This window comes from Cupressus sempervirens, chromosome 5 (genome assembly GCF_028749045.1).
Source record: "Cupressus sempervirens isolate cs-2001-9-10 chromosome 5, ASM2874904v1, whole genome shotgun sequence".
NCBI classification, from domain to species: Eukaryota; Viridiplantae; Streptophyta; class Pinopsida; order Cupressales; family Cupressaceae; genus Cupressus; species Cupressus sempervirens.
In genome coordinates, this window is record NC_143122.1 from 510,495,411 (window position 1) to 510,508,511 (window position 13,101).

General features: G+C 36.9%; 1 protein-coding gene across 1 annotated transcript in view; it reads left to right on the plus strand.

The window, feature by feature from the left end:
• Nucleotides 1-445: 445 nt before the first annotated feature.
• Nucleotides 446-13,101, plus strand: part of LOC149556947 (pathogenesis-related homeodomain protein-like) — a 241,526-nt gene continuing 228,870 nt past the window's right edge. Inside the window, exons 1-2 of the mRNA XM_089831585.1 lie at nt 446-846; nt 1,818-2,542. Of these exons, the coding sequence (XP_089687711.1) occupies nt 1,896-2,542 (647 nt within the window). The 5' untranslated portion in view covers nt 446-846; nt 1,818-1,895. The remainder of the gene's footprint in view (nt 847-1,817; nt 2,543-13,101) is intronic.

A 13,101-nucleotide genomic window follows, 5' to 3' on the forward strand; every position in this document is an offset into this window, starting at 1 on the left:
GAGAGAGAGAGAGAGAGAGAGAGAGAGAGATTATTGGTTTCAAATACCTAGGTTGTCCATTTATAAAGGAAATAATAGTTAGAAAAAAGAGGGGCAAATAGGTGAAAATATTGCTAGAGACAAAAATAGACAAGGAAACATAGGGATAGAAAGTGTGTAGATAGATGGACCCAAATCAAATATTAAAGTGGAGGATAGTTATGAAGGGAGAGAAAAAGAGGAGAGGAGTGGGAAGGAGAGAAAGTGGAAGAGGAGAGGAGGGAGATAGAGAGACTCTGAGAGAGAAAGAGAGAGAATGATAAAGATATATAAAGTGGTAGATGGATAAAATATAAATAGATAAAATACATCAAACATAAATAGGTAAATTGGGATACAGATATAGAAGAGCAAAAGTTTAAGAAGAATACGATAAAATAAAGATAGGAAGGGAGAAATGAGTTTCTATGTACATAAATAAGAGATATAAAGAAGAAGGGTACGATAAGATAAAAATAAAAAGAGAGAAATAAGTTTCTATGTACATAGATAAGAGATATAAGGATCCAGATCCTTAAGAACATCATCAACTCAACCCTTATTAATAAATTTTATGTGGCAATTACTAAAATTCCAAAGCCAAACCGATGATGTAGCTGATGTAATTCAAGCTTGAATTCTCCCTTTTTCAATTGCACTGTAAATTGTCAAGAAATAGAGCGAAAATATATTTGGAAACCAGCGGTGGCAGAGAAGGCGAGCCTACATTTTTCTTCAGAGAGTGAGGGATAGAGAGAAAAAACTAGCAAGCCTACGTTAATGCTCGTTCTCCTGATGATCCTCCGATACGTAAACATGGGGAACAAGGTATCTTCTCAACTCAATGCCCATTTATGCTATGTTAATTTCGCATAGAAGCCTAACTGTTGGGATTATGGTGGATCATAAGGTGTTTAGGGTGTAATGCTTAAGCTTTTATGATCACCTTTATTTGTGGGCTAACAACAGCTCTGAGGGCGGCTGTGTGGTTAGCATAGTTCTTTGTTATAGACAATCTCAAATTCGATCTCTATACTTTCTCATTTCATTCTGTTGGTTTTGGATATTTAAAGGGCACTTCAGATCGCAGGTCTACAAACTGCTTCACTTATTAAGTATATTATCTAGTTCCTATGTTTTATTGAGTCGCGTTCAGCAGGTTAATTGAAGCCGTTAACTATGAGTGCTGATGATTCATTGTTTTGAGTTCGTCCGAGATTCATCGTACTTCATCTGCAGTTATTGTGACATTTGCGGGGCATTAGTTTTCTTAATTGCAAGTATTTGTTTACCTTTTCAATCATTTTTGAGATAATATGTAGCTTTTCAGCACCGCATTGTGAGAATTTGCTAGTATTCGTGGTTCTTTGAGCATCTGTTCTTCTTCTTTTTCCCTTCTGTGTAAAAGAAACCAAGTAGAAATATTTGAATCGATATAACTTGTAGACATTCAGGCCATCTGACGAGTTCCCCTTTTTAAATATTTCAATGTTAACCCTAATTAACGGGTTTTGAGATACTTTCCATATTTTTGCCTATTCTCCCTCCTTTTTCTGTTTCCCTTTATCTTTTTTCCGCGAGGGCGAGATGTATTTTTTTGGACCTTTCATGTCTGCATATGTAATATATTCTACGATTTTAAGCAGTTCAGTTTCGAGCTTCAATATAACCATGGTTTGTTTACCGTGCAGACTTATAGGCCTGACTTATACTTTTAGTTTTGTTGGCCTCAACTTCTAGAAAATTAGACTACGCCTGTTCTGTTCCGCTTCTAAGCCTTTGTTGATTTTTATGTGTAGGCATTTTGAAGAGTTCTCTTGCGTAACACATATTTGTTACATTAATTTCTGAGCGTTCTAATCTTTGGAGAATATAAGATGGCCAGGGCTGGGAAAAGCTCTTCTGGAGCAGTAAAAGACAAACAGGCGCCCTCAAATGCACCCAAATCTCCATTGCAGAAAGTCAATGATTCTGGTGTTATATCTGGAAGGATGAGAGAAAGAAAATCACAAACACATGCTCAAACAATCTCCTCAGTTCTTACTAAGAAAAGAACAGGGGAATCATCGGAATCAAGAAATGTTTCCATAACAGAGGAGCAGAAATCTCTGAGCAATAGTAGAAGGATGAATACCAATACTGTAGCGGGAAAGTTAGTAAAAAGGTCTTTGCAGAACGCCTCAAGATTAAATTTTAAAAATGAGAGTGAGAAAAGACCAAGAAAAAGTTCTGCTTTGAGATCTTTTGCTGCAGGAAAATCTGAACGCTCACAACAAAGAAAGACAAGAAGGTCAAAATGGAAGAGTGATTCTAAAAACACGATAAAAGAAAAAGCCGATGGAACATCTGGTACAGAGGGGATGAAAAGGAGGCAGCAGAGAAGAAAGCAGAAAAAGAAGGCACAAAATGCTCCCTTGGATGAAGTGTTGCGTGTAAATCGAAGGATCAAATATCTCTTCATCAAACTGAAACTGGAGCAGACCCTTATCGATGCATATTCAGGCGAGGGCTGGAAAGGCCAGAGGTTCGTTCATTCAATGAACTCTATTCTTAGAAAAAATATCATGGCCTTCAAATTATTCTTTTTTCAAATTTTGTATGAACTCATTAATTTTGTAATGTACATGTGAGTAATTGCTTACTTATGTAAACAAATCAAATATATCACCTCACATGCAAACATTTTTGCAGACAGGACCTTTTCTTGGTAGTACACAACTTTATCACACGCCTCTTACTAGAGGAATGTTGGAAATCTACTAGAATGGCACACTATCAATTTGTTTGTATATCTTTTAGTTATTATAATTGTTAGGTAAAATGTCTATTGCCATATTTTAAATTTTGAGGCTACGAGCTTGCTTGTTTGTAACAGTCTTAGTTATTATAACTAGGTAATATTCACCATCTCTGTCTCTGATTTTAGGTTGACAGGCACTCTTGCTAAGACAAAATCCACTCCCACTTCAACACTTCATTAATGTGGGTCTTTTAAGTTCCTATGCTTAAAAATTTTCTACCAAGTTTTGTGATCTCTTAACAAAGCCTTTAGAAGAGAGATGAACTACACAGTTTTGGAATAGAAGGGGGTCATAGCTGAAAATTTTGAACTTTTTTGTGTGTGTTCCATTTGGACATGTCCCTGGCTTTCAAACCTTTGTACCTGTCCCCAATGGCATTGTGGGTACAGTGGGGTAGCAGTGGACAGTTTGTTCATCCCTGAGAGCCGTTCATGTCTGAGATGTCCCTTGGTTGTCTTGGTCCTTAACAGCAGAGCGAGCTGTTTATAATGTTTGAAAAAAAATTGTTTATAATGTCGAAAAAAGATTGTTGAATATATCATTGCAATGTTATAAGAGCAGTATAACATGATAGAATTGTAACAATAGTATAAAATGATAGTATAATTTATCACAGCAGCAATAGACAGGAGTGAGAGAAACAGTAGTACTTGTAGTTTAGCAGCACTAAATATATCATCATTCAGATATCAGTTCATCCTGGAGACGGCCAGTGATGTCTAAGATCTCTCTTGATTGTCCTGGGGATGGATCGATGTCTTTAACAGAAAAACAATTTGTTTATAATGTCTGAAAAGAAAAATGTTCATTAACATCAAAAAAAGATTGTTAAATATATCATTGCAGCATCATAAGAGCAGTATAACATGATAGCACAATAACAGTAGCCTAAAATGATAGCATCATAGCATCAGCGATAAATATATTATGGTAGCAGTAGAACAGCAACTAAATTAGTCATGACGGCAGTGGTAGCAACAATGATTATAGTAGTATAATTGCACTAAATCTATCACTTTCATATAACAGTTTGTTCTTCCCTGAGACAGCCGGTGATGTCTGAGATGTCCCTTGATTGTCTGTAGAACCTGCAATATGTCCTTATCAGCAAAGCAATTTGTTTATAATGTTTAAAAAATCATTTATAACATCAAAAAAATATTGTTAAGTATCATTACAGTATTATAACAGCAGTACAGCATCATAGCATTCTAGCAGAAGTATAAAATGATATCATTATAACAGCAGCAATAAATATATCATGATAGCAGTATAATAGCAATTAAATTATTCATGACAGCAGTGGTAGCAACAACCGTTATAACAGTACAAGAGCACTAAATATATTTAATCATTCATATTCCTATCTAATGATATTAGTTATATTACAATTATCAGTGAGCAATAATTTGGATTTCAAATTTGATTGTTCAAAAATTTCACAAACTTCAAAATTCTTGATATGTTATCAAAGTCAGTTGCAAAAGAGATTACTAGTGCATTTGCCATGGTCTGGCACTGTGTTATTATGTGAAAAGTCCATAATTTTTTTTGGTTGGCTTGCAGGCTTCCAGAGACATTATTTAACATCATTTTAATGGCTTCTCTTATATGGCTGTCCATCAACTTGTAGAAATTCTCTCTCTCTCTCTCTCTCTCTCTCTCTCTCACTCACTCACTCACTCAAAAGCACATCCCAAAAACACTGTGGAACATAGGTCTTCTTCCATAAACCTCAAAATAAATGTGCTTTAACTTCTTAAACCAGATGCATTATGGCTACCGAGCAAAAACTTGCTATGATTAGTGGTTTGAATGCCTCAGCATGTGGTTAGACAACTTGGTAGCTTTAAAAGACCTATTTAAGGATATACATTGTCAAAATCTAGTTTTTCATTCCCCAAAAAACTCAGAGGTCGTAGGGAAAATGATACTGCCTAATAATAGATTTTGTTTTTCTAGTGAGTTCTTTGGTCAGAAGATACATGACTTGTTAGAAACAATAGTCCACCAAAATAACTGATAACTAGGAGGTGGGGGGGGGGGGGGGGAGGTGAATTAGTTATCCAATAATTAAAACATTTATCCACCTTAAATAAACTTAACCATTCAACCAAAGTAAACATCAATCATACAAAGATGCACATACACAATTACACCATATATGTTAACTAGGAAAACCCTTGATCAGAGTGAAAACTTCGGTGGGAATGATGCCCACAAGATTATATATTAATATAAATATTTCTTGTTAGAGGATGGACCCTATTAGGAGTCTATTACAACATTTAGTACATATGAGTCCTTGTTAGGAGGCTTTGAATCCTTGTTAGGAGATTCCAGCCCTGTTAGGAGTTGTAGAAGACAAAAGGACCTACTGACCAAACAACTTTTGGGGCAAGACCACTGAACTCACTGTCCAACTGATCTCTCAACTATTCCTTACTGAATAATTGCATGAACTGTACTTTAACTTTCTTCCTCTGTCCAATCAACTGGACCAATCACTATCAGACCTTGTAGACCAGGTCTCGAACCTCGGATCCAAGTATTAAACTTTGGATCACACAATAAAACCTTAGTAATGAAGTTTCCTTCACTTCCACTCTGCTCCGCTTATCTTTGCATTCCGCACTTGTGCTGCTTACAATTATCTGCATACATCCATACATGATAAATGAAAATGTCCTTCCTTTATACCAAATCCATAAAACAATTCCCTGAGTCGGTTGTTACACCTTCTCAATTAATTATTATAGGACCACATTGAGAACACGTTACACTTGGCGATAACATTAATTTTTCGCCTTGCAACTTGAATATCTTTCCATACACATGTCATTATGACAAGTGAACTTGGCCATGTCATCTCCAGAATGTCTTCTTCACATCTTTAACTTCGGCTTCTCAGAATAACAACTCTGCTAAGAGATATAACAAGTTTACCAAAATATGCCTTTGTAAACTCTATCTCAGAACAGTCTTCACCGAAACTTGCATAACTTCTTCCAAACTTAATATCTTATGCTTCCAAGGTTCGCTGCATATGCTAGACACTTAGTAGTACCTCCCTTTAAGCTCACTAGTGAAAATGCTCGACGATCTCTCCGTACCAACTTGATCTTTTTGTTGTTCTTTTGTTAGATACCATAGAAAACTGCTATGTTGACATCAATGACAAACACAGTCATGAATGTAACATATCATCATGATAATGATCTAATCATGTTTCTACACTACTCCCTCATAGGAATATCATCAGCATTCATGCTTCCAACAATCTCCCCCTTTGGCATTGATGGCAACATAGATGAAAAACATCTAGTTCCAAGATACCAACTGCAAAAGATTGTTAATCTTTCTTTTCAAATCCTCTTCATCAATCATTCTTCCATGCTGTACTTATTTTCAATTGATTTTCCAAATATGCTGTACCTGTTTTTCATGCTGTACTTCTCCCCCATTGACATTAATGTCAAAGGTTTCATCAACCAACAATCTCGGCAATAACTGTCTTTGACTAGCTCAAGTGTCCAAAGACACTGTTCAAAAACAACATCCAACAAGAGTCTTAGATGACTTTGTCCATCACAGATACTCTCCCATACAGGAAGCATCAACATTTAGTCCAGACAAACAATGGTGCTTTGTTACACTGGACTGATGCACTCTTGTATCATCTACTTTGATGTATGAAGGGGCATAACCCCTAGCATACCTCGCAAATACTCAAAAGTCTCTTTGAGAAGAGGCTTAGTGAAAATATTTGCAATCTGCTCTTTAGTGCTTACATACTCCAATCTAATTTCCTTTTCTGCAACTTTCTCTCTCAACATGTGATACTTGATAGAAATGTGCTTAGTCTTAGAATGCAACACTGGATTCTTAGACATATTTACTGTGCTTGTGTTGTCACAACATATGATAACAGGTTCATTAATTCTATCCTTATATCCTTCAACATTTGCTTCATCCAAACAACTTGATTACAATTGTTTGCTGCTACAACATATTCTGCTTTTGTTGTACTTTGTGAGGTATAGTCCTGCTTCTTGCTTAGCCAAGAAACCAATCTTCCTCCAAGAAAGAAGGCTCCAACACTAATGCTCTTTCTGTCATCCATATTGCCTGCCCAATCAACATCAATATAAGCATATAAAGTGAAATTATTAGATTTATCATACCACAATCCGAACTCTGGTGTTCCTTTCAGGTATCTAAATATCCTTTTGACTGTTGCATAATGTGCTTCTCTGGGATCAACTTGGAATCTTGCAACAATTCCAACTACATTTGCTATATCCGGCTTTGTGTGAGTCAGATATTGCAATCCTCCGATCATAGATTTGTACTTCTTCTACTCAATAGTGTGGGTAAATTATAAAGCAGCCGACAGGTAGATTAGCATGTAGTCGGTAATTGTTATGTAGCCAACGGGCCCCTTCGAGAAGATTCTTGTTATGTAGCCAATGGGCCCTTTCGGGAAGGTTCTTCGGAAAGGTATGTACACCGTTCGGAATGGACTTTGGATCATTGTGGTTGTAATCATCATTGGAAGCACTATGTAATCTCTTTGACATATATGCGAATAATAAAAGGAGTACTATTGTTACATATTCTTGTTTAATTGTCTGTATGCATTAATCTGTTTACCCCATACAGTAAACATTTGGTGCCGTTGTTGGAGACTGAACCCGGGTCACCTGCTTGACAGGCGGGAATACTCGCCACTATACTACAACAACTGTCGGGATTCGAACCTGGGTCACTCGTGTGACAGGCGGGACGAAATTCCAGAGGAGAACACTCAGTAGGCACAGGTAGCGGAGCTAGTACAGGGTGTGGGACCGTTACAGCGTTGTTGAGCATATGGCAGAGGTAGTAGAAAAGGCTGTGGGAGTACAACAGGAATACCTAGTGGCATCAAAAGTAGTGGAAACATTCTTTGCTAATATAGCTGCTCTAGCGACTCGGGCTCGATAGGTGGTGGCATCTGTGGAGGCGCAGGCTTTAGACTTAGTGGTGAAGGAGCTGGAGCGAGCGGTATCTTTTATGAGATCAGGATGCCCGACTGCCTTTACAATTTTCTTTGAGGATAGAGGTTGGCCAAGTGTGGAAACTACAGAAATGTGTCAGGATTGGGCCGCCATGAGGAGTCTAGGCTTGGGGAGTTGGATAGAGACACTAATTGAAGAGATTGAGAAGATATACACGGAGGCATATTACACCCTTCAGAGGAGCTAGGTGGATCAGGTAGCAGTTGAGAGGGCTCTGGTGAAGTCAGTTGCTAGGTTAGCCGCGAAAAGGGCGGCCTGAGAATCTGAGAGGGCAGCCTTGATAGAAAAACAGAGTCAGTTGCAGCATGTGGCAGTAGAGAAAGAGAAACTAGCAGATGAGAAAGAAAAGGAATTAGGAGAGATCACTGGGATGATGTAGTTAGCTCTAGAGCTTCAGATGGAAGTGGAAGCCATGTTGAAGGTTCAAAAGGAGCAGGTCTACAAGCTACAGGCTGAGCTGAGTGAATTGAGAGCATAGACACCTACCACGCCAAGGACCCATCCCCCTGCCTAGTGTCTGTGTTTTGATGTAGTTGTGTAATTTTGAGTTTTGTTACATTGTCGTCCGGAGATGACTTTTCTTTTTGGGGGATGATGTTGTCGGTAAATTATAAAGCAGTCGACGGGTAGATTAGCATGTAGTCGGTAATTGTTATGTAGCCGACGGGCCCTTTCGAGAATGTTTTTCGGAAAGGTATATGTACACTGTTCAGAATGGACTTTGGATCATTCACCGTCTAGAATGGACTTTGGATCATTGTGGTTGTAATCATCATTGGAAGCACTATGTAATCTCTTTGGCATATATGCGAATAATAAAAGGAGTATTGTTGTTACATGTTCTTGTTTAATTGTTTGTATGCATTAATCTATTTACCCCATATGGTAAACAAATAGTAGGTGTCTCATCCTTTGTAGATAACTTGTGTCCAGTTACCTATGTGTTCCAACGGGTTCACATGTTTCCAAACCAAACCTTTTCAGTAAATCTTTCAGATACTTAGTCTGAGAAATAAAGATTCCTTCTTTATTCTGTACAATTTGTAATCCTAGAAAATATTTCATCTCTTTTATCGTGCTCATTTCAAATTCCTACTTCATTTCTTCTGCAAACTTATCACTTTCATCATCATTTCCTCCAAATATGATATCATCAACAAATATTACCAAAATCATTAATCCATCATCAATTTTTTTCCAATAGAGATTACTATCTGCCATACCTTTCCTATATCCAAGTTTTGTCAAATGCTTGTCCATCTAGGTGCTTGCTTTAAGCCATACAATGCATTCTTCAATTTGCATACTATGTCCTCATCATCTGTCAAAGGATAATCTTCAGGCTGTTCTATGTATACCTCTTCTTCAAGTTCTCCATTCAGAAATGCTGACTTGACATCGATCTGATATACTTTAAATTTCTTATATGCTGCATATGCTAAGAATAACCTTACTGCTTCTATTCTTGCCACAGGAGCATAGGTCTCATCATAGTCTATTCCTTCTTGTTGTAACCTTTACATACCAATCTTGCTTTGTTCCTTACAACTTCACCTTGTTCATTCATCCTGTTTCTGAATACCCATTTAGTTCCTATCACATTCTTGTCTGTTGGTTTGGGGACCGATTCCCATGTCTCATTCTTTATTATCTGATCCAATTCCTCTTTCATAGCTTGCTTCTGGTAGTCATCTTTATATGCTTCATCAGCATCCTTAGGTTCAACTTGAGATATCAAACATAGTTCTTCATTGATTCTGCTTCTTGTCATCACACCTTTATCTCTGCTTCCGATGATTTGCTTAGGCGGATGATTCTTTGTCATATTCTTACCTGAAGTAGGAGTTTCTATCTCAAATCTTAGCTTTGTTGAAGGTTCCGAGCTTTGTTCTTGCCTTGAGTCTCCTTCATTCTGCAAATCATTGTTAGTCTCAAAGACTACTTCATCATTCCTTGGTTTAGTAACAATATTCTCATCGTTTGAATTGTAATCGACTATTCTTTCTTGTATACTGAAATTCTCATCAACTCTCACATTTGCACTTTCCATAATAGTCTTAGTTCTCAGATTATAACATCTATATGCCTTGCTTCCCAATGAATAACTAAGAAATATACCTTTATCACTTCTAGCATCAAACTTACCAATATCATCATTTCTTTTGATATAACACTTACCGCCAAAAATTCTGAAATACTTAACTGTAGGTGAGTGACCAAACCACAGTGCACAAGGGGTCTTGTTTGTGTCATTCCTGACTTGCACTCTATTCATATTGTAGACTACTGTATTCATAGCTTCTCTCCAAAACATCTTGGATACATCATTCTCAGTTAACATAGCTCTTGTTGCTTTTGTTACTGACCTGTTTCTTCTCTCTGGTATACCATTTTGTTTAGGGGTTCTCGGAGTTGATAACTGTCTTTTGATTCCATTAGCTTCACAAAAGATGTTAAACTCATTTGAAGTAACTCTCCTCCTCTATCCGATCTTAAACATTTAATCTTTATACTTGATTCATTCCCAACTCTATTCTTGAATATCTTGAACTTATCAAATACCTCAATTTTTTCTTTAAGAAATGCATCCCACATCATTCTAGAAAAGTCATCAACTAAAATCATGAAATACCTTTCACCATAAAATCCTTTAGTCTTTGTAGGATCGCTAAGATCCATATACACAATCTCCAATTTTGCTGTAGTAGTAAACTTCTTGCTGGGAAAAGAAGTTCTATTATGCTTTGCCAGAACACACTCCTTGCAAGTTGTGTTAGTAGGCTTTACAATCTTAGGCAAATCTCTAACTGCAAACATACTACTAGTCTTCACAATGCTGTCAAAGTTTATATAACAAAATCTCTTATGCCATAACGAACTGTCATCTACCTTAGCAATCAAACATGTCATTTCAGTAGGATTCAACTGAAATACATTACCTCTAGATCTGGTTCCTGTTCGAATTACCTTTCCATCTTTGTCTCTGATCATGCATGTCTCCTCTGTGAATTGCAATTGATAACTTTTGTCCACTAGTTGTCCAACACTTAAAAGAGTGTGCTTCAAACCATCAACAATATATATATCCTTAGTGTTAGTCTTACCATCAAGAGTTATAGATTCAATACCTTTAACTTGGCATGCTGCATTGTTTCCAACTCTCACAATGCCTCCATCATGACTTTTGAAGTTGACAAATTTGTTCATATCACTAGTCATGATGTGAACAACCACTATCAATTATCCAATTAGATTTCTTTTCAACCTGTGATACCAAAGCTATTTTCTCTAGACTTTCTTCTTTAATAGCTACAAATCCAATTTCATCATCATTAGCACTTACTGCTTGTTCATCAGAATCATCCTCTTTATTCACATACAGACATTCTCTATCTCTTCTAGGTTTGAAATCACCTCTATACTTTTTCTCTCTTTTAGGACACTTAAATGCATAATGACCAAATTCATTACAAGTCCAACATTTAAAGATTTTCTTACCATCCTTTTCTCTTCTCACCAGAAGGGCTACTCCTTCAATCTTTCTGTCCTCATCAGATCTGCTACTACTAGCAAAATCTCCTCTTGTGCTCCTTGATAAACTAGGTCAAATATTCAAGGCATTAAAAGCTGTTTTTGTTCTGGTCAATTCTCTGGACTGTCTAAGTTCATTTTCAACTGCTTCAAGTCTTCCAAGCAATGTCTCCTTTGTGAAATCTTTGGTACAAGATATCAACAACTGTATCATTTGAACTGTTGGCTTAAATGGTGGTATTAAGCTCTTCAATATCTTCCATATAAGCTCATCATCCTTTTTAGTTCCTCCTTGAGATCTGATACTTGCAGTAATTTCTGATAATCTGCCTACACATGTTCTTATAGATTCATCTTCCATTATTTTAGCATCTTGAAATGCACAAATCCAACTTCATAGCCTCAATTTCTTAGAATGTTCGTTACCTTCAAAACTATTTTCCAAAGCTTTCCAAATCAAATGAGAAGTAACAAGTGACTTTACCTGGTTGTATTCAATTTCAGGAAGTACAGACAATAGTGCTTCTCTAGCTCTCATGTCACACATGAAAAGATCTCTTTCTTCCTCAGTACAAGCTTCCAAATCTTTCTCAGCAATGATTGTTTTTGATGATTTTGTCAAGACCCAATATCTTAGAGCCATACACAACAAATGTGTTTTCATCTTTTCCTTCCAATTGTCATAATTTGTTCCATTGAACTTCGGACTATCCTTTCTGAATATGTTCGCCATGGATCTCCCAAAGTTGTTAAACTTTACCTTTAAGGGCTTGACGCTTTGATACCAATTGTTAGAAACAATAGTCCACCAAGATAACTAAGAGGGGGGGGGGGGGGGATGAATCAATTATCCAACAATTAAAACATTTATTCATCTTAAATAAACTAAACCATTCAACCAAAGTAAACAACAACCATATAAAGATGCACATACGCAATTATACCAGATATGTTAACTAGGGAAACCCTTGATTAGAGGGAAAACTCCGGTGGGAATGATGCCCACAAGATGATGTACTAATATAAATATTCCTTGTTAGAGGATGGACCCTGCTAGGATTTTATTACAACATTTAGTACATATGAGTCCCTGTTAGGAGACTTTGAATCCTTGATAGGAGATTCCAACCTTGATAGGAGTTGTGCCAACCCTATTAGGAGTTGTAGAAGATAGAAAGACCCATTGTCCAAACAACTTTTGGGGCAAGACCACTGAACTCACTGTCCAACTGATCTCTCAACTATTCCTTACTGAATAATTGCATGAACCGCACTTTAACTTTCTTCCCCTGTCCTGTCAATCGGACCAATCACTGTTAGACCTTATAGACCAGCTCACGAACCTTGGATCTAAGTATCAAACTTCGGATCACACATTAAAACCTTAGCAATGAAGTTTCCTTTACTTCCGCTCTGCTCTGCTTATCTTTGCATTCCACACTTGTGTTGCTTACAATTATCTGCATATATCCATGGACATGATAAAGGAAAATGTCCTTCCCTTATAGCGAATCCATAAAACAATTCTTTGAGTCGGTTGTTAACCTTCTCAATTAATTATTATAGGACCACACATTAAGAACACGTTACACTTAGCGATAACAATAATCTTCCACCTTGCAACTTGAATATCTTTTGGTACATGTGTCATTATGACGAGCGAACTTGGCCACATCATCTCCAGAATGTCTTCT